The sequence below is a fragment of the Callionymus lyra genome, chromosome 2 (assembly GCF_982586985.1).
Source record: "Callionymus lyra chromosome 2, fCalLyr1.hap1.1, whole genome shotgun sequence".
NCBI lineage: Eukaryota > Metazoa > Chordata > Actinopteri > Syngnathiformes > Callionymidae > Callionymus > Callionymus lyra.
This window is the reverse complement of record NC_141819.1, coordinates 30,655,449-30,676,710: the sequence shown is the minus strand read 5'-3', so window position 1 is coordinate 30,676,710 and position 21,262 is coordinate 30,655,449. Positions and strand designations below refer to the sequence as shown.

Sequence of the window (21,262 nt, the reverse complement as noted above, 5' to 3'; positions counted from 1 at the left end):
GAGCAGAAGGAGTAAACGGACTGAAGCCTCTGCGAAGGCGCCGTCAGTGAAAGGCTAAACGTCTTTCAGGAGGAAATGAAAGAGCCGTTTAAATATTAAATAAGTGTTTGTGACTCTTTCCATCGTCCGCTTCCCTTCTGTTTTGATCGCAAAAACACATGTTTGCTGCTCCTTGTAATGAAGATTGTGCGTCGATCAGATCATACTTTGCTGACGATAACTTCTCTGTAACCTGATGTTCTTCTGAACATTTTCAAATGTATCATGTGGACGAAAAAAACAGAAAAAAACGAGTCTCGCTCACTTGCTGAGATCATTCCGAGGAGGGGATTGGGAATGTTCTTCAGTTGGCTCTCTGAGGTCTAAGATCTGAGGGTGTGAACTTAACGGTGAGAAAGGGAACTGGATGCAGATGTTGAACGCAGCTGTTGTTTTTCAGTGAGCGATGGACAGTTTTCTGCCTGGAATACTGCAGGAATGACATACTGAATGTGTGGGAAGTTTTCATTTTGTTCATTATGTTATGATTTCAGTTGTAACCAGACTGAGATTTTGATTCTTCACTTCGGTTTCATTTTCACGAAAATACAGACATTTAACTTTGAAATCAAGTGATTCTCTCTCTGCACACCTTCTGACTCACGGCACATACACACCATGACATAATAGAAGACAGAAGTCTTTTACAAAGGAGACAAAGTTTGTGTTTTTCCAAGGCAAAAACGTTTAAACTTTTATTATCATTTAATTAAGTTCCTTTTTTTCCCCCAGATAATTAGCCTTAATTTCTCCATTATTATCTTTTTTTGGGGGGTTTTCATTTCTAAACTTAATGAGACACTTAAAGAGGTTTTATGGTTCATAGGTCGGTTTGGCGTTTTGTTCGGTAGTTTTTCCTTTTGTTTTGTTTCCCTCCTCAGTGACCGTCGCCATGTGACACCATGACTTCTCCTCCAGAGCCACCAGATGGTCCGGACAGACCTTGAAGTCCGTAAACCTTGTTTCTTAATGTGTAATAACAACCAGTTTAAATCCTTTCATCTGGCCAGAGAAGGAAACTATATTATGCCTGACAAGAATCAAAGTTGCTGGTTAGATCTCAGGTTCAATGTAATTCTTATTATTTTCTTATTTTTAGACCATCATCTTTATTTTCATTATCTTATCTACTTTCCTTTGTTTGTTTCCACAACCTGTTTCAGTTGGCTTTACTACCGTTTTAACCCCAGGTTAACAGTTTTCAATACCCTTTTCTTTCCACTAGACTTTTTTCTTTTTCTATTGTTGATTATTTCGTCATCGTTCTTATTCAATCATACCAAATCCTCTGCATTTAACTTATTCCTGATTTCCTTCTTATTTCGTATCCAGCTTCTCTAGTCTTATCTCAGTCAATCATTAACTACTTCCTCCTTCAGTTAATCTTTTCTTTAAAGTTTATTTTATTGTCATCATATTATCATTTGTATTTTTCTTTCCATTTTTGTCTGTACAAAGTGAGGGAAACAAAAACGAAGAATACAAACCAAAAAATGATTAAGGAAAACAAAATGAATACTAATAAAATAATTATAATAATCTTAACCATACATTTGATTAATAAGTTGAAATGGTTTTATCCCAGTCGTTTTTTCGCCTTTTAACTTTTGCCTGCATTTGTTTCCACATTTAAGGAAATGAAACAAAGGGCCAGTTTGTTCTTTGCGAGAAGAAAAAGAGGAGCAGCAACATTTCCTTCACGACTGAGGAACAAAGACGTTTGTAGATCAGGGTGCAGCTACAAATCCATCATCAACACACACGTGACGTGTGGATTCATGACACAATCCTTGTCGACTCCAGACCCGAACCGACGAGACGGAGAGACGAGTCATATTCAGGCGGACGGTTTGTGTCAGAGATCAACAACCACGAGAGAACGATGTGGTCGCCAAGTTCAAACGCAGATGTTTGGACTCGTGGAGAGGAGAGACAAAGTTGGGATGACGAAGAGGGAGAGAGTGAATGAGGTTCTCGATGAAGGAGTGAGTGGAGGATGATGAAGGAAGCGCCGTGGAGACTTGAACAAGAAATGAAGAAGGAAAAGGAGAATAATAGAGGAGACATGGCCAAAACGAAAGAGGAGAAGGAAAACAAGACTTAGAACACGAGAAAAAATTTAGACAGCGAAAAAAAAGAATGAAGAAATAAAAAAAAAGAATGAGAACAAGAAGCAAAAAGCAAGAAAAAAAAGAAAAAAAAACAGATGATAAAGAAGAAAACCAACGAGTAGAAAAGGAAAACTAAGAGAAACATAAACACAAAAAGGTGAAGAACAAGAAGAAATGAAGAAGGAGAGAAAAAAGACAACTCAGAATACTAAGACAATCAGAGGCAAGAAGAGGAATAAAAAGAAAAGGATCAACAAACAGATCACCAAGTAGATGAAAAAGATGAAGAACACTTTGAATATGAAAAAGATCTAAAAAAAAAAGAAAAAAAAAAAGAGTAGAAAAACAGGTCGACAGGTAAAAGGGTGGGTAAGCGAGATAGCAGAACAGAAAGACAGGTTCTCTTTGTAGACAGTCGGTGACTGAGGGACAGACAGGTAGAGTGTTAGGAGGTCAGGACGGACAGACAGGTAGAGTGTTACAAGGTCAGGAGGGACAGACAGGTAGAGTGTTAGGAGGTCAGGAGGGACAGACAGGTCGAGTGTTAGGAGGTCAGGACGGACAGACAGGTAGAGTGTTAGGAGGTCAGGAGGGACAGACAGGTCGAGTGTTAGGAGGTCAGGACGGACAGACAGGTAGAGTGTTACAAGGTCAGGAGGGACAGACAGGTAGAGTGTGTTAGGAAGTCAGGAGGGACAGACAGGTAGAGTGTTACAAGGTCAGGAGGGACAGACAGGTAGAGTGTGTTAGGAGGTCAGGAGGGACAGACAGGTAGTGTGTGTTACAAGGCCAGGAAGGACAGACAAGTAGAGTGTGTTAGGAGGTCAGGAGGGACAGACAGGTAGAGTGTTAGGAGGTCAGGAGGGACCGACAGGTAGAGTGTGTTAGGAGGTCAGGAGGGACAGACAGGTAGAGTGTGTTAGGAGGTCAGGAGGGACAGACAGGTAGAGTGTGTTAGGAGGTCAGGAGGGACGGACAGGTAGTGTTAGGAGGTCAGGAGGGACAGACAGGTAGAGTGTGTCATCAGGTCAGGAGGGACAGGTAGGTAGAGTGTGTTAGGAGATCAGGAGGGACAGACAGGTAGAGTGTGTTAGGAGGTCAGGAGGGACAGACGGGTAGAGTGTGTTAGGAGGTCAGGGGGGACAGACAGGTAGAGTGTGTTAGGAGGTCAGGAGGGACAGACAGGTAGAGTGTGTTAGGAGGTCAGGAGGGACAGACAGGTAGAGTGTTAGGAGGTCAGGAGGGACAGATAGGTAGAGTGTTAGGAGGTCAGGAGGGACAGACAGGTAGAGTGTGTCATCAGGTCAGGAGGGACAGACAGGTAGGGTGTGTTAGGAGGTCAGGAGGGACAGACAGGTAGAGTGTGTTAGGAGGTCAGGAGGTACAGACAGGTAGAGTGTGTTAGGAGGCCAGGAGGGACAGACAGGTGGAGTGTTAGGAGGTCAGGAGGGACAGACAGGTAGAGTGTGTTAGGAGGTCAGGAGGGACAGACAGGTTTAGTGTTAGGGGGTCATGAGGGACAGACAGGTGGAGTGTTAGGAGGTCAGGAGGGACAGACAGGTAGAGTGTGTTAGCAGGTCAGGAGGGACAAACAGGTTTAGTGTTAGGAGGTCAGGAGGGACAGACAGGTAGAGTGTGTTAGGAGGTCAGGAGGGACAGACAGGTGGAGTGTTAGGAGGTCAGGAGGGACAGACAGGTAGAGTGTGTTAGGAGGTCAGGAGGGACAGACAGGTTTAGTGTTAGGAGGTCAGGAGGGACAGACAGGTGGAGTGTTAGGAGGTCAGGAGGGACAGACAGGTGGAGTGTTAGGAGGTCAGGAGGGACAGACAGGTTTAGTGTTAGGAGGTCAGGAGGGACAGACAGGTGGAGTGTTAGGAGGTCAGGAGGGACAGACAGGTAGAGTGTGTTAGCAGGTCAGGAGGGACAAACAGGTTTAGTGTTAGGAGGTCAGGAGGGACAGACAGGTAGAGTGTGTTAGGAGGTCAGGAGGGACAGACAGGTGGAGTGTTAGGAGGTCAGGAGGGACAGACAGGTAGAGTGTGTTAGGAGGTCAGGAGGGACAGACAGGTTTAGTGTTAGGAGGTCAGGAGGGACAGACAGGTGGAGTGTTAGGAGGTCAGGAGGGACAGACAGGTGGAGTGTTAGGAGGTCAGGAGGGACAGACAGGTTTAGTGTTAGGAGGTCAGGAGGGACAGACAGGTGGAGTGTTAGGAGGTCAGGAGGGACAGACAGGTAGCTTGATGTGTAAGTCATGCATGACTGACAGATGGATGAAGTGATTCTAATCAAAAACATTGACACGCGCAGCAGCAGCAGCAGAAGAAGAATAGTTCTGGACTCACCACCTCCTTCTCCTCCTTCTCCTCTCCGCTCTCCTGCCGCTCGGAGCTGCTCAGCTTCCTCTTGTGTTTGTTCTCGCTCCTCTTCATGCTGTGTAGCCTCGTAGCTCCGCTTCTGTTCCCGCTCACTGACACATCCTCGCCTCGAACTCTAGTCCAGTGCTTCTGTCGGAACCGTCCGTGTCCATTGGGCGGAGACGGGTTCGAGCCCAAAACCGACAGGGCGACTTTCTAAGCTTCTACCTGTCCATGACAGCCATGCTGTTGGTTCCGCCCAGACTCCGGCCTCTAAAGAGAGTTCTCAGGCGGCTCAGGTTCGACTGAGACTCGGGTCCATCCGGTGACAAAGGTAGTCGCTGCAGAACCTCCAGAGTCCAGCTTCCTGACACTCGGCGAGGAGGCAAGCTAGCGACTTCATACTGCGGCATCCGGTGTTTGTTAAAGAAATAAAAGCTTCCACATCCCTTTGTCATGGTGAAAGAGACAAACTGGAAGTTTATTTTAATTATTGCCAATTGCAAACCTTTTTTTTTTTGCTAATGAGGTCAAATATGATCATTTAGATATTCTAGACATTTTAGAATAGCTAACTCACCATTTCATGTTGTATTTAATTTTTATCTTTTATTATTTTTAATCATTATAACGTAAAACATCACAATGTTTTAGGCCCTTCCAGCTACTTTTCCTTCCTTTTTAATTCGACCACTAAGTAAATAAATGGAATAAATGTTTAGAAAATGAATGCCTTACATTTAATTTTATATTTACATTTTGTTTAGCTTATAAATAGAGATTATTAATATTATTATGATTTACCTGATGCCATGGATATATTACAAGTTATAGGTAAAGTTGCTTCTTTCTATTGTCTTGGCGGCCGTTTGCAACATTCATTGTGAATGATTCACAGTATATAATGTGGCCCCTGAGTACATTTAATTCCCCCTGTTTTTATGCTTAAACTTTGGCAACACTGTGTACCTTGTTGATATGAAAATGATTTTTATAAAAGTAAAAAATCGTGTCTGATCATGCAGTGAAGTGCATGTTTAACATGGTACATTTTATTTTGAAGGCACGCCGGTTCTACTTCTGCATGTCGTCTCACGTTTCAACATCATTACTTCACAGCGTGTTCCCTGCGTGTATGTTGCCCTTTGACGCCACCTTCTGGCGGAAACACTCTTTTTTTCATGAAGTGAAACAAACTGCAGGACAAAGAAACAGTAGGAGGGTGTTGTCTTTATTTGAAAGTAAAAAGAAGCTTATTTTGTTTGTTAACGCCCCAAGAATAACAAAGTCCACGCATGCACAGAAAAACCGCTTCTGTTCTCACTGCAACCAAAAACCACATCAACGCTCGCGCCGTATTTACAACAAAACCCAGAAGACGAAACTCTTTTGAAAGGTTTTACAGCAGATTTGGACAGTATACAGCAGATTGTAATACCTTATTGCTCTTTTTTTGACACAAAGTTGTGCTTGGTTTGATTGTCTGAAACAAAAACACAAAACAAAAATGGCACGTTTGCATTTCGGCGACAGAAAAACTTTAGTATTGCACCAGAGAAGTTGCATATTTCAGTGGATTCTTCAGTTGAATGACACAAGGTGACCGAGAGAATCCAAATGAGTGACCACCTTCAAGTGGGATATATATATATATATAATGTATAGGCAAAAACAAAGATAAAAAAAAAAGAAGTAGTGAATGGTCGGTTTGTTTTTTTCTTAAAGAAATTTGGACCACATCAATAAACATTACAATTCAGTGAAGGCGTGACAAGAGCAGCTTCTACTTTGCACCTAAAATGAACAACAAAACAACAAACAAACGCGCTTGTAGCTGGAGAAGTACAGTTTTTCTTTTGCTCTCTTCTTTGGTTTTATTTGGTAGCTGTAGCAAGTCAGACTGTAGGACCCTGAGGGGCCACCGTACGACAGTCTGTGTTGAGAGCAAAGTGGCTCAGAACTAAAAGAATGTCGACTGCATCAATTCTTAATCACCAGTTTCTGTTAAGCTAGTTTGTTAGCGTGTTAATTCACGAACTAAAAGATCTCCAAAAAACATACAGCAGTCTTTTTATCGCAAACTACAATCACATAACTGATGCCACCATCATGTGATACAAACTCCTGCGAGAAAAAACGATCTTTAGATTCAGCCTCTAACGTCTCGTTTTAAGATAATCCATCCCGTCTTCGTTCACACACATACCTGCGAAATAATCGCAACCGTTCCGTTGACATGAAGCGTACACTTCCATCATAGAGCGACGAATACATTTGTGCATCAAAGTTCCTGTGCTTGCAAGTTTACATCTAACCATTTGTCTGAGCTCGCTCATAGTCACAACCATTCTAAAGGTTTTTTAAATATTTTTCAGTCTCTATCTTTAAAAATCTTGCTACATTCTCCAGCAAAGATTAGCAGATAAAACATGCTTTGATGTTTGTCAAGTATTTGTTGATATACATAATGCTAGCTGTAACATAACTCTTGCTGCGACACACTTGACATCCTGACTATTGGGTAAAAAAAAAAAAAAAACGCACAACATTAAATACTGTCTACTTTGCTCGAAGCAACGCTACAAGTTAAAAGTTGCTTTTTATTGATTCATCGTTCAACACATTAGTCTAGTCTCAGTCGGTATTCGTATCTAGAGGATGGAATGTGTGTATAAAAACCACTCTTTCATTTGCGGTGACATTGTTCCGATAAATCTTTGCATAGCTAGTTGAGCGTTTTCCTGAGGGCGCACAGCCACCAGGCGTTCTGCTACAACATGAGTGTGCGTTGTATCTGAGATTAACAAACCGACGAGGAAGACTGTCTGAACAAGTCCAACCATTGTTGGCCAACAGAGTCAAAGATTAGCAAACTAGCCAACACAGCAGGTGTGTCAGCGTATCGGTGACGTAGCAACAAACTAACAAAACATGAAGAGAACTAAAGTATGTAATAAAATAAGCGATAAAGTGTTCAGTAACTAAAATGTTGGCGAGTGTACCTAAAGTACTATGTTTTATGATTTACTAGCAGAAGCTAATGTGCTAATGTCTGTTCGATAAGGTATTCTCAACTTTACTGCAAGTTATTTTTTTCTTATAGCGCAAAAAGAAAAATGAATTGCTGGTTAGCATGCTAACATTTTGGATTAGCATTAAAGCGTCATCTATATTTTACACAGTATGATTATTGAAGCGAGTCAATGTTGACTTATTACTAGTTAGCTTAGCTAGCAGGTAGAAATCTATGAAGTGAACTGATGAATATTTCTCTTCACAGAGCTAGTTTGTGTTCTTAGGATGAACACCAGGAGCAGAAGCAACAGTCAGGTGGTCGGAGGAAGCCCTTCAGCAGCACATGTAGAATAATCGAACCCTCACGATGTTCGCACAGACCCAGCGGACGCGTCTGTCCAGGCAAAGATGTTGAGCTCAGCGGCTGCACCTGGACGATGATAAGGATCAGGCGGCTGGTGAGCTACAGAGAGGCGGCCTGTAGGGGGCGCTGGTGCCGAGCCCGCCCTCTGCTGGAGGTTAAAGGAGGCCACGGGGGTCACGAGACTTGCACCAGGAGAGAAGGCGAGTTGAGGGATTCTTCCCGAGATCGGACCTGTGACACGAGCAGAGTCAGGTCAACGACAAAAGAAATGCAACCAGAAAATAATGAAGAATGTTACGTATAAAACAGAAAACTACACAAACAAATCAAATTTTAATTCAGTAAATAAAGTAGCAATAATCTAATGAATAAATACAACGTTGTGCAAGAAATCATCAAAGAAAACGTGGACAAACAAGAAAAGGTAAAGATGAATCTTTCGTTTACTTAACTTAAGACTTCAAGAAACTTTTCAGATCTTTAAATTCACTTTCAATTTTTTAATGACTCCACAACACAAAAACACTGTGAGTAAAGCAATCAATCAAACTTCTAAGATGAGTAAACAATTCAACAACATTATTGTGTGGACATGCTGGTAGTCACGGATGAGGATCAGCTCCTCTAATTGTGGGTCAGCAGTTCTGATGTTAAACAACCTCACACCACAGAGACTGACCTTCACTAGACCAGAGTGAGGGAGAGGAGGAGGACAGGAAGGAGGGGGGAGGAGGGTGAGAGGAAGAGGAGAGGGCAGAGATCCTGAGCTGGTTCTCCTGAAGAGACCAGAGTCAGGGAGGAAGCACTTGGGTCTGAGAGGAGGTGGACTCACCTGCAGGTTGGTCTTGGCCCTCCTCAGCACGTCTCTCGTCCTGGACACTGTCAACACACACGACAAGAATGAACTATAACCAGATCCAGAGATGGCAGGGGGCGCTGTGGAGCAGCTAAGGCGGAGAGAAGGGACTCACGCTGGCTGACGATGTAGTCCTCCATGCTATCTTTGGTGCGGTTGGAGCTGTGGACTTTCTCCAGGGCGTCCCTGAGAGCCTGCTCTTGTTGTGAGAGCTTCATACGGAGGGAGGCGACCTCGGGCTCATCCTGAGGTTACACACACGACACATGTAAGCTTTTAATTATTTTTTGAATCATTGATTTTAATACAATTCTGTATTGAAATAGTTCATTTTTTTTTTTAAATCAAGTATTTTCAAAATTCACTTTTTTATACACAGAGTTTTATATTCAAATTCCAAAATAAAATTTCCAAAACTCAACATCTTTTGAGTTCATTGCCTTTTAAATTTAATATAAACATATTGGAATAAAATTGCCACCATTTAATAATGAATTTAAAAGCTGTATATATTTTTAAATATATATTTTTTGGAAAAGAGATATTCTAATAAAAAGTAATTCTAGTGCCAACATGTCTTTATTAAATTTAAAAGGCTACAAAAAAGACTTTGAAAAAATATATATTAGTGAAGTGATTGAAATTAGAATATCAAATTGTGTATTTTAAAAATAACCCATTCATTTTGAAATTATTCGAATTCAATTCTTCAAAGAAAACAAAATTAATCTTTCAAAATAAAAATTGTTAGATGAAAATATTCAAAACATGTTTAAATATAAAAATAATTAATTTTCAATTGACAAATTCAACTTTTAAATATTCAATAAAGTCAAAGATCCTTCATGTTTCACTACATAACTTTATCTAACATCTAAGTCCCACAATGCACTGCACAATAAAGCAGTTTTTAATCATCAGCTTCTCGTCTGCAAGTCTAAACTCCATCTGGTTCTGACCTGTTGGGACTCGCTGGTGTCGGGAACATCTTCCCTCCAGAACCTCTGCAATAAGGTTTCTGAGTCTTGCAGGATCCGTCTGAGCGCCTGTGTGTCCGTCAGGAGTTCACGAGTCGAACTGAAGTCGAGAGACTGAGACGGAGAAGAAACATCAGCTGAAGATCTCAGCAGAGCGCGAAGGAAACCTTTATCTCACCTGGTAGACGTTCTGAGATGCGTTCAGGGAACGAAGGACGGCGTCCATCTTGTTGAGGAGACTGAAGCCGAGCTGGACCTGCCGGGCCAGAGCGTCGAAGTGGTCCACTTGGACCACCATGCGGTTCTGGTGGACGGAGCAACCGTCTGGGACTTGATCGTGTCGTCGGTTCTCTGCTGAGAAAAACATGGTTAAGATGAAGCAAGATTCAGGTCAAGGTCACCGGACTGACCGTGGAAAAGCTGCTTCCTGGCTCCGCTCCGTGACTCCGTCCGTCCACTCGGCTGCTTCTCCAGCTCCTCACGCAGGTCTGTGGGGTCAAAGGTCACATGAGGCAAGCGTGCGTGTCTGTGTGAGTCACATCTGTGTGTGTTTGTGTGTCTAAACTGTGTGCAAGTTTTTGTTTTAGTGTGTTTGTCTCCCCTTTGTTTTTTAGTTTTTTGTGAGTGTGTATCATCATGGTGTGTGGATTTGTTTGTGTGTTTTTGTCTGTGCGTGTGTGTCTTACCCAGATGTGTGTTCTGGTGTGTGTGTCTCAATTTGGTGTGGATTTTTTTTGTGGTGTCTTCTCAGGTTTTTGTTTGTATTTGTCCCACCCGGGTGTTTCTTTTTGTTTGTGTGTGTCTCACCTGTATATGTGTGTTTTTGTTTGTGTTTTTATTTTTGTGTATGTCTGTCTCAGCTGTATATGTGTGTTTTTGTTTATGTTTTTAATTGTGTGTGTGTCTGTCTCAGCTGAGTGTGTGCATGTATCTGTATGTGAGTATGTGTGTCACCTTGGGGTTTGTTGCTGTTTGTGTGCGCATGTGTTTCACTCAGGTGTGTGTTTTTGTGTGTGCATCTGTTTGTGTCTCACCTGGGTGTGCGCTGGCTTCGCACACTCGCTGTCGAACCTCCAGCTCACACTGAAGAGAGCAGACCAGCCGCCGGCTCTCACACAACTGCTGCTGCACCACATTCAACTCGTGCTGCAGTCTGTGGACAAATGAAGCATGAGCTGACATCACTTCCTGTTCCTGCACTTCAAACAATGGAAAGAAGAGACTTTCATTGTGGAGTGGGGGAGCGGTTAAACCCGGTCAAATGTCTGAGAGACATGCGCCTGTGTGAGTCATTCTGGATTTGAGCTTGCTCTGTAAAATCTTTTCAGGTCCATCAACTGACTGTGTATGAGTCAGACATGAGTGACTTTCTAGTTTGATGAGTGTATGTGTCAGCTGACATCACTTCCTGTGTCTCTGTCCTCATGAACACACCTGTTGATGGCCTCCTGGTTCGTCTGTCGCTCCAGCTTGAGTCCATTCACTTCCTGCTGGTTCTCTTCAGCGTCAGCTTGTAGCTTCCTGCTCTGCTCCGCCCACTTGTCACACTCCAGCTCCGCCTCCCTGAGTCGGCTCTGGTCCAGCAGAGACGCCTGCTTGAGCCTCTCGGCCTCCTTGCTGACCTCTGCGGGTGACATCACAACCCAGAGATGAGGATCACTAGTTCGGTTCTGAGAACATGAAGCCTCTTAGAAAAACCAGGGTCCAGATCCTGAAGCGCACCTGTCGTTTTCATGTCCAGCTGGTTCTGCAGACTGACGTTCTCCTCCTTCAGGAAGCGGATCTCAGTGGACAGCTGACCAACCGAGTCCAGACCCTGGATGTAGATGTTGGTTGGAGCCCCTGCAGGAGAAAAAACGTCACTGCATCCGTCCTGAGTTTTACAGTGACATTTCGGTGACTTTCCTCAGGTTTAATGTTTGTGTATCAGTTAAATCAGAATATTTACTGGATCAACTTAATAAAATTAATTATTTAATTAATTAATTTTAAATGTCAAAACCTTTTAAATTTATTGGAACGTTTTAAGCATTACATATTTTATTTTGAATAATACATAGGATGATTTATACATTATTTTTTTTTTACTGAATAACTGATTGAATATTAAATTAAATAGTTTGTTTATTGAAAGGTTGAATTTGCTGTTCATTCGAAAATTTGAATTACATTTCTATATTTAAAAAAAATAATAAAGTCTGACATTAAAATCCCAATAACTCAAAAATAAAATGTCAATATTTGTATTTCATATAAAAATCATGGTAAAATCATTTTTCTATAAGTGATAAAATATTTATTTAAAAATATTCTTATTTGTAAATTCAGTTATTCAATAAAAACCTAATTTAACCTTTCAATTTAGAAATTATTAATTTACTGTTTTAAAAAATGATTAAATGCTGAAAAAACAAGAATATTTCAAAATAAAATTCAAAGTTTAAACATTTCAGTTCTCAAATTTTTCTTTTTTTTGTCTCATTTAGTGTTGCACAATTTTCCTTTTCTACTCAGACTTGTTTCTTTAGCCATCTTTCCATATACACACTGTACATATTTTATGTAATTCTTTTTCCACATTTCAAATTCTGACACTTGCTACTTCTGGACCAGAGTGACGCCACAAACCTTTCTCGGGTATATTCTGGGTCAGTCGCTCCTCCAACTGCCGCCTCAGTCTCTCGTTGGTTTGAATGGAGTCCTCCAGTCGCTCCCTGAGACTCCGGATCTCCCTCAAGTGCTCCTTCATCAGGTCAGAACCGGTGTGGCTGGTGCCGGACTGGTATCCCGACGACCCGGAGGACAGGTCGGCTCCGACTCTCATGGATCGGGGGCCAAATGAGACGTCCCAGACGGGGCCGCCCTGTAAAAAGCTGGCGCCGGCCTTTGGGTTTGGATCCAGGCAGCTGCCGAAAGGAGATGTCTGGTACCCATGGAAGGAGAAGGGCAGGAAGCTTGAAGGTTCCGGCTGCTGCGGGATCAAGGGAGGGAAACCCTGGAGAGGTCTGGACTGGGGGGTGGAGAACCCTGAGTGGGACAGAGAAGCAGCGTTAAGAACACCTGACAGGTCATCAGTTGAGGTCTCAGTTGGTTGGTGAATAAACATGCAAAAGAGTGAGAAGTTCATCCAGAAACTAGAGGTCGAGAAAGCAGCGTTGAGTGGTGAAGGCACAGCATTACTGCAGCCAGACGGCAGGGGGCAGCAGATCAACAACAGACAGTGACTGATATTAAATTGAGATACTGAAGACAGTGTATTATTAATTGTTCTCAAACGTCACATGAGCCGAAGTGGAGACTATTTCTTTCAAGATGTGTTGCCAGATCTCAACAATAGATTATCGTCTAAAGACAACGTAAAATCTGCTTAACTGGACAAAAACTAATCCAACAATATGATTTATTGTGTAAAATAGTTAAAGCTAGAGATGAAAAGATGCTCAATTGGTTGAAAACCTAACCAATCTGGCAACACTGCTTGTATAATGCAGGTAAATCAGATGATAAAGTGGGTGGATGTAAATATCTCTCGCTATATACCTATACATGAAGGCCAGGCATGAACCACAAGGATGCAACTAATGGGCCTGTTAGTAAAAATCATTCCCACACTCAAACTACAAATCCCACAATGCAGTTGAACCTCTCAAAACACTAAATTCCACTCTCAGGCTACAATCTGACGCACTGGTGTCGTGTCCCAGCTGCCTTTGCAGGGCCTGCAGCTCCTGCTGAACGTCGGCCAGACAGAAGCTTGACGCGCCGCCGGGGCGCGAGGACGGGGGAAGCCTGTAGGGGGCGGCGGAGAGGGGAGGCGGACGGGGGACAGCGGCCGGAGGAGAAGGATGGAAGACTGGAGGAAGTGAAGTTGAGAGTGAGGACAAGAGAGCAGAGAGGAGTCTCCTCCTACCTGTCGGGGTCAGCGGCACTTCGGCAGAACGCAGCAGCGACTCGGCGAGGCTTCCGTGAGACGGCGTGACGGACGGAGACGGATGAGGACACGAGCTGCGAGACTGGCAGTCTGTCAGGGGAGAAATAGTTGAATTTTTATTTAATAAAGTCATTAAAACACAAATCCTGCAATAAAAAATATTTCTAAGAAAATAAGTACAACTATTAATTAGGTACTGGTCAAGTGGGCCAAAACTGAGTATTATGGGTTTGGGTATTATGAATCAAATATTCATTTGTGTGAACCCAAACTCACCCGTCCCGCCTCCGCTCCGAGTCCCGTCCGGAGCCAGTTCGCTGGCGGCGTCCACGTCGGAGCTCAGCTCCTCGTTCTGCTCGTCGGACACGTAGGAGATGCGGTCCGATTGGTCGGTGGCGTCCGAGGGGGCGTTGCTGCTGGTGGGCGTGGTCGAGCGCCGGAGCTGGTGCTGGTCCAGTTTGTCCCGCAGAGACTCGATGACTTTGTCCTTCTGCTGCAGCTCTCGACTCAGCCTGAACACAAACACATGACTGTTAAAGATGGATTAAATATACAGGAATATGGAATAGTTACATTAGAAAATGTGCTTAAGCCCCGCCCACTGAAAATTGTTGTTCTGGAGATGATTGCTGCGATTGGTCAAACTTCAAGGTTTGTCACTGTACGTTATAAATCCCAGAAGTCTCCACTTCCAGGGGACTTGTTGTATAAACAAAGCAGGGCGTTTGGAGTGAAGATCATTATTACGTCATAATGGACTCTGCTCTCGTAGCCTCTCGTTCGCCCAGATTTCAGACAGGGGAGAACTTTATAAAGGAATAACTTCAAAGCATCGTCATGATGAGATGAGAGAAATCTTGGAGAGTTTGAAACATTGTGAGTCAGTCAAGAGAGTTGGGTTTTGATATTAGCTGCCCTTTAAGTTAAATAAAACGTTTTGATTCGTATACAATTCATATAAAATCATGTAACTTTTTGTTGTAAGAAAATACATTTCGTCATCAGCAGCTATTCACATTTATTTATATAATGATATAATATAATTTAATAATGATATAAATAAAGAACCAGAACCAGGACAATCTAATATAAATTGGCTACATTTTAACAATTGAAGTTAAACACAAACAAAATTAAATCTAAATAACAAATACATGTTAATACATTTAAATATTTGCTCAAAACAATATCTAGTTGATAATATAAATCTTAATATAAACAAAAAAATCTGTGAGGTTTAAGAAAATTGGTGTAAAAGTAATGAATAGGAATTTCAATACATTTTTGAGAACTATAAAAGTAAACAAAAAAGTACTCGCCCAATTACAGTTCACCAATATATTACAGAAGTTTTACTCGATTGCCGGATTTAAAAATGTTGGTTGCAATGAGTATTTACTGAAAGACACAATGAATACAAACAAATGAATATAGATTTAAGTAAAACTTAAAGTAAAATGAGTAAATGTGATAAAAGAGAAGAATTTGAAACAAGAGAAAAACGCACTTTGTAAAAGAAAAGCGAATAAAACTGAAATAGTTGATGCCATAAAAGTTACATCCTTAAGTCCTAAAATACAAAAGAGTTTTTTATTTCCAGCTCATTTAATGTTTCCTCGTGACTGGTCTTGATTTCAACCTTTCTCTCGCGGACCACCAGGGTGGCCTGTGGTCTTACTTGTCGAGCTGAGCCAGCAGCGAGCGGCGCTCGCGGTCCGTGTGCCTCCTGAGCAGCAGCAGCTCGCGCTCCTGAGCTTTCCACTCCCACAGCGAGAAGGAGAAGAGCGAGTCCCTGTAGATCGGGCTGCTCTTGGACAACATGACCTTCCACAGCGGCGCCATCTGACCGCGGCTACTCTCGGGTCATGACCCGCCCGACTCGCTCGCACCGGAGTCCACGCGGATCATTCAGCGACGGCCCGGAGGTCACGACCCCGGCAGTGTGAGGATGAGGGGATGAAAAGGAGTGTGCGGGCGAGTAAATCCAGCAGCGGGGGGGCCACGAACACACACACACACACACACACTATTAAACACACTCGCTGCGCCGGGAGGAGCCGACAAACAGACGATTTAAAGGATTTGCAGAATAAAGGGGAGTGCTTGACGGACAGATGGCCGCGCTACAAAATAAAAGTCCTTTTAAAGAGATATGAGCGACACAACTGTAATCCTTTTGTATACACTACATTTTACTTTCTTTTAAATTCAGATTGTCAGGCGATGGCAAGAGATATTTTATCAAAATGAAAGTTTTTAATATTGAACCACAATTAAAAAGATTTATACAAAATAAAAGGTTTAAAGAAGCATATAAGTACCTAAATGTGTGTTTTTGTCAACACTTAAGAATGTATTTTGCCTCTTGGTCTGATTCAAATATTACATCTGTCTGCACAAAGAAGTAATAACAGGAAGTGCTACAAAATAAAAGTAATCAAAACACTCAGACAACTCAATCTAGAGTCATTGATTTTGTGTTTTTGGTCAAAAAATAACTCCCTATGTAAAACTACACAGAAAAATACAAAATAAAAGCACAGGTTTAGGACACAACTCAACCTTAAATTTGTGTTTTTGTCAACACATGTATTTCAAATATCACTACTACCACTACAAAATAAACGTTGCAACATTGCAAGTCAAGATTTGAATGGTTGCAATTTCTCCACGAAAATGCTCGAGTGACAGGATGTACTTCAAAATAAAACACGATAAAGACAATTCAACCGTGTAGCTGACAGATAGTGTGTCATGACGACAAAAGAATTGTACATTTAAAGATAATCAATCCTTAAAATTGTGTTTTTGTCCAAACTACATAATGTGAATTCAAGTATTACATTTATCTTCACAACGCTACACTGACAGGAAGTACTTAAAAAATAAAGGTTTCAATACTGAAAGACAATAAAAAAGATATTACATCCATCAGTTCAAGTTTCATACCTTTTTGTCATCTTTTAAAGAAGATGAGAACTGTGGCCTAATCCTCCTGAAGATACTTCAAGTAACAGGAAGCACTAGATAATAAAATACTGCAAGAATTTCAAAGCACTTGTGTGTTAACAGAGCAGAAAACCTTCTCTTAGTGAGGTTTTCAATGGAGTCACTACACACACACACACACACACACACACATCAGGCCTGAAGGCAGCGATGATGGAAGTCAAGTGAGGATGCGAGCGTCCGACTCTTAAAGCTGCTGTCGCTCCGAGTCCAGTTCAAAATCCGGTCCAGTGAAAGCAGAACCGCGGCAGGTGTGAGTCCAGAGCCATGCGGCCTCAGAGGAGGACGGATCCGAGTGAGTCCACTTGTGTCCCTCCGATGCCTCCCCTCACGTTCCCTCTCCCTCGCTCTCCCACTCGCTCTCATCCGGCTGCTTCTGACCCAGTTCCCTCCCCCACACGAGGTCTTAATAACTTAACCTGATTAGAGTCAACGTGCCCGAAGCATAAAGCCTCGCCGGCACCACGTCACCACAGCTCCAGAGCACTGGCCCCAAATATTCCACAAATTTCAACTGTCGCCCACAGACATGTAAAACACACACGACTACACCATGCATTTATTAAGCTGTGACTCACAAATCTACCAAAATAAAATGTAAATATTGCAACACAATGTATTAAAAAATGTATCTGCCATTCATTTTGTTTTGTCAATAAATATTTAAATGATTCATATTGAATATTTTGCATTTGTGTCAGAAAACAGGAATAAAAATAAAATGTTAATAATATTTTTTTTAATCATTTAAATAAATATAAATATTGAGCCCCCCCGTCCGAAAAAAAAACAAACCCCCCCCAGAAAGAATAGTAATAGTCTTAATTAAAATAAATTATATTTGGTGAATTATGTAAAGGATTATGTAAATGAGCAGCTGCTGTCACTCAAAACCAATGACAAGATTATGATGTTGCATCATCATTTTCCTATACATAATACGTAATGGTCACTTATACGTTGAACAGCCATTTTCAACCGTTTTTCTATGTAGTCACACACACACGCACACGCACACACACACCTACACACACACGCACACACACACCTACACACAAATTAATTAATTAAATGATTATTTGGAAGACAGAATTAAAGAGGTGTCCTAAATGAGACACACATACACACACACACACACACATCTGTTGGTCCATCTGTGCGTTGTGTGCGTTTGTGTGTGTGATGGTACTAAATGTTTCAAGTTCCTCCACACACACAGTTTCTGCCCAGAAACAAAAATACACCCGTTTACACACGTCTTTAAACTTTGCAACAACAATTATCTAAACACAAGTGTGTGGCTCGAGTGTCACGTTGGGGTTTAGACGTGTGTGTGTGATAACAGTCTCTGTCTCCGGTGACACGGACGATGACAGTGTTACATAAATGCACAGATTGTCTCGTCATCTCACTGTGACGTCAAGTTCATGACGCTCATGACGCTCATGACGCTCATGACGCTCAAGATGCTTGTGACGCTCAAACACTAATGTGTGTGTACATGTATGTGTGTGCATGTATAAGTGCTTGTGTGTGTATGTGTGTATGCGTATGTGTATGTACGTGCATATGTGTATTAATGTGTGTATGTTTACAATTACACTAAGTACTTGTGTGAATACATATACAAATAAACATATATGTGCTTGTATACTATGTACCTGTATGTTTGTAGGTGTTTATTTGAGTATGTATAAGTGTTTGTGTTTGTATATATAGGTATGTGTGTGTAATTGCATGTGTGTATACATGAGTGTTTATGTGTCTGTACATGTGTATATGCAGATGTGTGCCTGTGTGTATACTTTATACATGTTTGTACTTGCATGTATACGTGTGCAGGTGTGTGTGTACAAGTGTGAATGTGTATGTGTGTACTTGTGTGTATACATATACATATATGTGAGTATATACTGTACATGCATTGTGTATGTGTGTGTTTGCATATGTGAAAAAAGAAAGAAGAACGACTTTGATCAATATTTCATATAAATCTGAGATATTATATTGACTATAAAAAAAATGCTCTTCAAAATTAAATCCTTGATAAATATAATAATAATAAATAAATGAGGTCATTAAGGTCATATAACATCTGGATGTCACTAAACACAGTCAAACTAAATGAGGCTCAACTAAACATAATAAACCTTATGGAGTCACCGTGGAACCAGGTGTGGAAGTGGACACTGGAACCTGAGAGTGACACGCGTGACTGAACATGTAGGACTTCGCTGGTGTGGAAGAAACGGAGGCCAGAATTAGAGAAGAAGAAATGGAGGGATGAAAGATTCACGAGCGGAAACAGAAAATATTTATGAGTGAGTAACGGACAAAGTGTTGTAGTTTGTTTACAAACTCACCAAAGTTTCTTCCTATATTCACTTTTTTTCTCCTTTAAAACTGTTAGTATTTATATAATATAAATACTACTTACTACTTAATACTATGAATAAAAAGAGACTCACTGGGAAACCGTGACGGGAAATGAAAAAGGATGTTTGAAAAAGTACTGACTGACGTCGTTACACAACACAAGTATTTTTGGAAACACAAACATCCTGTCTTGTCATCATCGTCCGTTATTGATCTGGTGTTTAATCAGAGACTCGTTATCTGAACGATCGCCACATGCTGCGTTACACAACTGTGATTTCCACTCTGACACACACACACCCCTCACCCCCTACATACACACACATACACACACATACACACACACACACACACGCACACACACACACACACACACACACACACATACACAAGAATCACTGACCGGATGGCGAGCAGCTCCGTCTTCTCCTCTGGATCTTCAGGATGATCTCCTGTTGACCAACAACACACAGACTCAGTCATCACAACAATGAGTCACTGGATTTGAGTCACAGTTACTGAATCAAACACATCAGTAAATGAGTCACTAACAGACCCGTGAGTCAATTCAGATGAATTGTTGAATCAGCAGTAAGTGTAAAGTCACCGACCACAAGTCAGTTCTTTATCAGTGAATTGAATTGAAGTCAGAGAGTCATTATTAAAGAGTCAGTGAATCACTAGATACTGTATGGATCCGTGAGTCTTCGGGGATCCATTACTTCTAACACCAGAAATGGTCTAGTGAATCAGTGAGGAACACTAAACGAGTCAGGAAGTCACACGTGATGAATCAGTGAGTCACAAGAAAATCCAAGACAAGGAGACAGTGAATCAATGATGTGACTCGAGTTGAATGACTCGAGTGAGTCACTGACTCAGGGTAACTAGGGTGACTCACGTCCGCTGATCTTGGCGCTGACCCGCTGGGCGAGCGCGCTGCTCTGGGCCAGCTGCTGGCGGAAGTTCTGCCCGGCGTAGAAGTCCACGTCGCTGGAGCGCAGCAGCTCCTCGAAGGTCTTGGTGGTGTCGCTGAGCTGCTGCGTCAGGATGTGGGTCACGCCGCGGGCCTCGCGCAGACGCTGGCGTAGGTGGGAGAGGTCGCGGGCCTGGGTCTGGATCAGGACGTTGAACTTCCTGCAGGGGACGCAGACGGTTCTGAGTCATGATCGACTCGTCATGTCTTGTTCTCTCTCACTCACCCGGGCCAGCTCCCCTGCTCGCCCGTTTTCTTGCCGCTCCTCATCAGCTGGTCCTCCAGCGCGTCCACCCGGGACACCAGGTCCCTCAGTTCTTTGTCCTTGGGCGACGAGAGGTTCCCCCCGTCGGACGACTGCCAGCCCTCGTCGTCCTCGGCGGCGCTCAGGAAGTTGACCTTCCGGGGCGTGCCGTCGCTGGAGGACTGGGTCCTGAGTCGGCCCTGCAGGCCCCGGATCACGGTCTGGGAGCGCGAGAGCTGCGAGCGCAGGTCCTCCACCAGACGCTGCAGCGAGGGGCCCTCGGGCCCCGGGGTCTTGCCCAAGCTGCTGGGCCACCACTGAGAGTCCAGAGACGTGCACATCTCAAGGTCGTCGAACTCTGCGGGAGGAAAGAGACGAGATCTTTAATGTTCAATCAATGAAATGTCATTATTATTATTAAATAATTTTCACATCTTTATTTGACTATTTCTACTAAAGCATTAACATCTAATACTTATAATTTAACATCTTATTGAGTGATCGTTAGTAAAAATATATAGATTTATTTATCTAAAAACATAACGTTTGTCATTTTAATTAAGATATTTTGATTTAGAAATGTAGATTTTTGAAGTTCAAAAATGAAAATGTCTCATCTTCAAATTATTGAATACAATTATGTGTAATTACATGTGTGAGTGTGCATGTGTGTGCATGTGAGTGTGTGTTTGTGTGCATGTGTACTGTGTCTGATTTGTGTGTGTTCATGTTTATGTGTGGTTTTAATGTGTGTGTGTTTGGTGTGAGTATAGGTGTGTGTGTGTGAGTGCATGTTTGTGCACATACTGTAAATACAGAATCTGTGTGCGTTCTCATGCTTATGTGTGTGGTGTGTATGTATTTGAACGTGTGTGTGCGCCAGACAACTGAATACATCTTATTTTTGTAATATTTATGAGTTTTTATGAATAGATTTATACGTAGTTAGACTAAGTTACCATATGTATTTTTCTTAGTAAAAGCATTCATTCTTATTTTTGTGATAATAC

The 21,262-nt window shown here is 42.1% G+C and overlaps 2 protein-coding genes across 7 annotated transcripts in view; both read right to left on the bottom strand.

The window, feature by feature from the left end:
- The window catches only part of mast2 (microtubule associated serine/threonine kinase 2), an 86,857-nt gene extending 82,006 nt beyond the window's left edge, over positions 1 to 4,851 (bottom strand). Inside the window, 1 exon segment of the mRNA XM_087784643.1 lies at positions 4,493 to 4,851. Coding sequence (XP_087640769.1) covers positions 4,493 to 4,579 — 87 coding nt within the window. The 5' untranslated portion in view covers positions 4,580 to 4,851.
- An 865-nt stretch (positions 4,852 to 5,716) lies between these two features.
- The window catches only part of pde4dip (phosphodiesterase 4D interacting protein), a 61,370-nt gene continuing 45,824 nt past the window's right edge, over positions 5,717 to 21,262 (bottom strand). For 3 of the 6 annotated variants that reach the window (XM_087784641.1, XM_087784642.1, XM_087784636.1), the window contains 17 exons: positions 20,235 to 20,610; positions 19,934 to 20,169; positions 19,436 to 19,484; positions 13,924 to 14,159; positions 13,627 to 13,737; positions 13,405 to 13,569; positions 12,345 to 12,743; positions 11,439 to 11,558; positions 11,151 to 11,340; positions 10,751 to 10,869; positions 10,127 to 10,204; positions 9,895 to 10,070; positions 9,699 to 9,830; positions 8,855 to 8,984; positions 8,716 to 8,762; positions 8,563 to 8,659; positions 5,717 to 8,114 (listed from right to left, as the gene is read on the bottom strand). In XM_087784641.1, coding sequence (XP_087640767.1) covers positions 7,882 to 8,114; positions 8,563 to 8,659; positions 8,716 to 8,762; positions 8,855 to 8,984; positions 9,699 to 9,830; positions 9,895 to 10,070; positions 10,127 to 10,204; positions 10,751 to 10,869; positions 11,151 to 11,340; positions 11,439 to 11,558; positions 12,345 to 12,743; positions 13,405 to 13,569; positions 13,627 to 13,737; positions 13,924 to 14,159; positions 19,436 to 19,484; positions 19,934 to 20,169; positions 20,235 to 20,610 — 2,894 coding nt within the window. In that variant the 3' untranslated portion in view covers positions 5,717 to 7,881. The remainder of the gene's footprint in view (positions 8,115 to 8,562; positions 8,660 to 8,715; positions 8,763 to 8,854; positions 8,985 to 9,698; positions 9,831 to 9,894; positions 10,071 to 10,126; positions 10,205 to 10,750; positions 10,870 to 11,150; positions 11,341 to 11,438; positions 11,559 to 12,344; positions 12,744 to 13,404; positions 13,570 to 13,626; positions 13,738 to 13,923; positions 14,160 to 19,435; positions 19,485 to 19,933; positions 20,170 to 20,234; positions 20,611 to 21,262) is intronic. The other 3 variants (XM_087784637.1, XM_087784638.1, XM_087784639.1) reach the window with 3 other exon arrangements.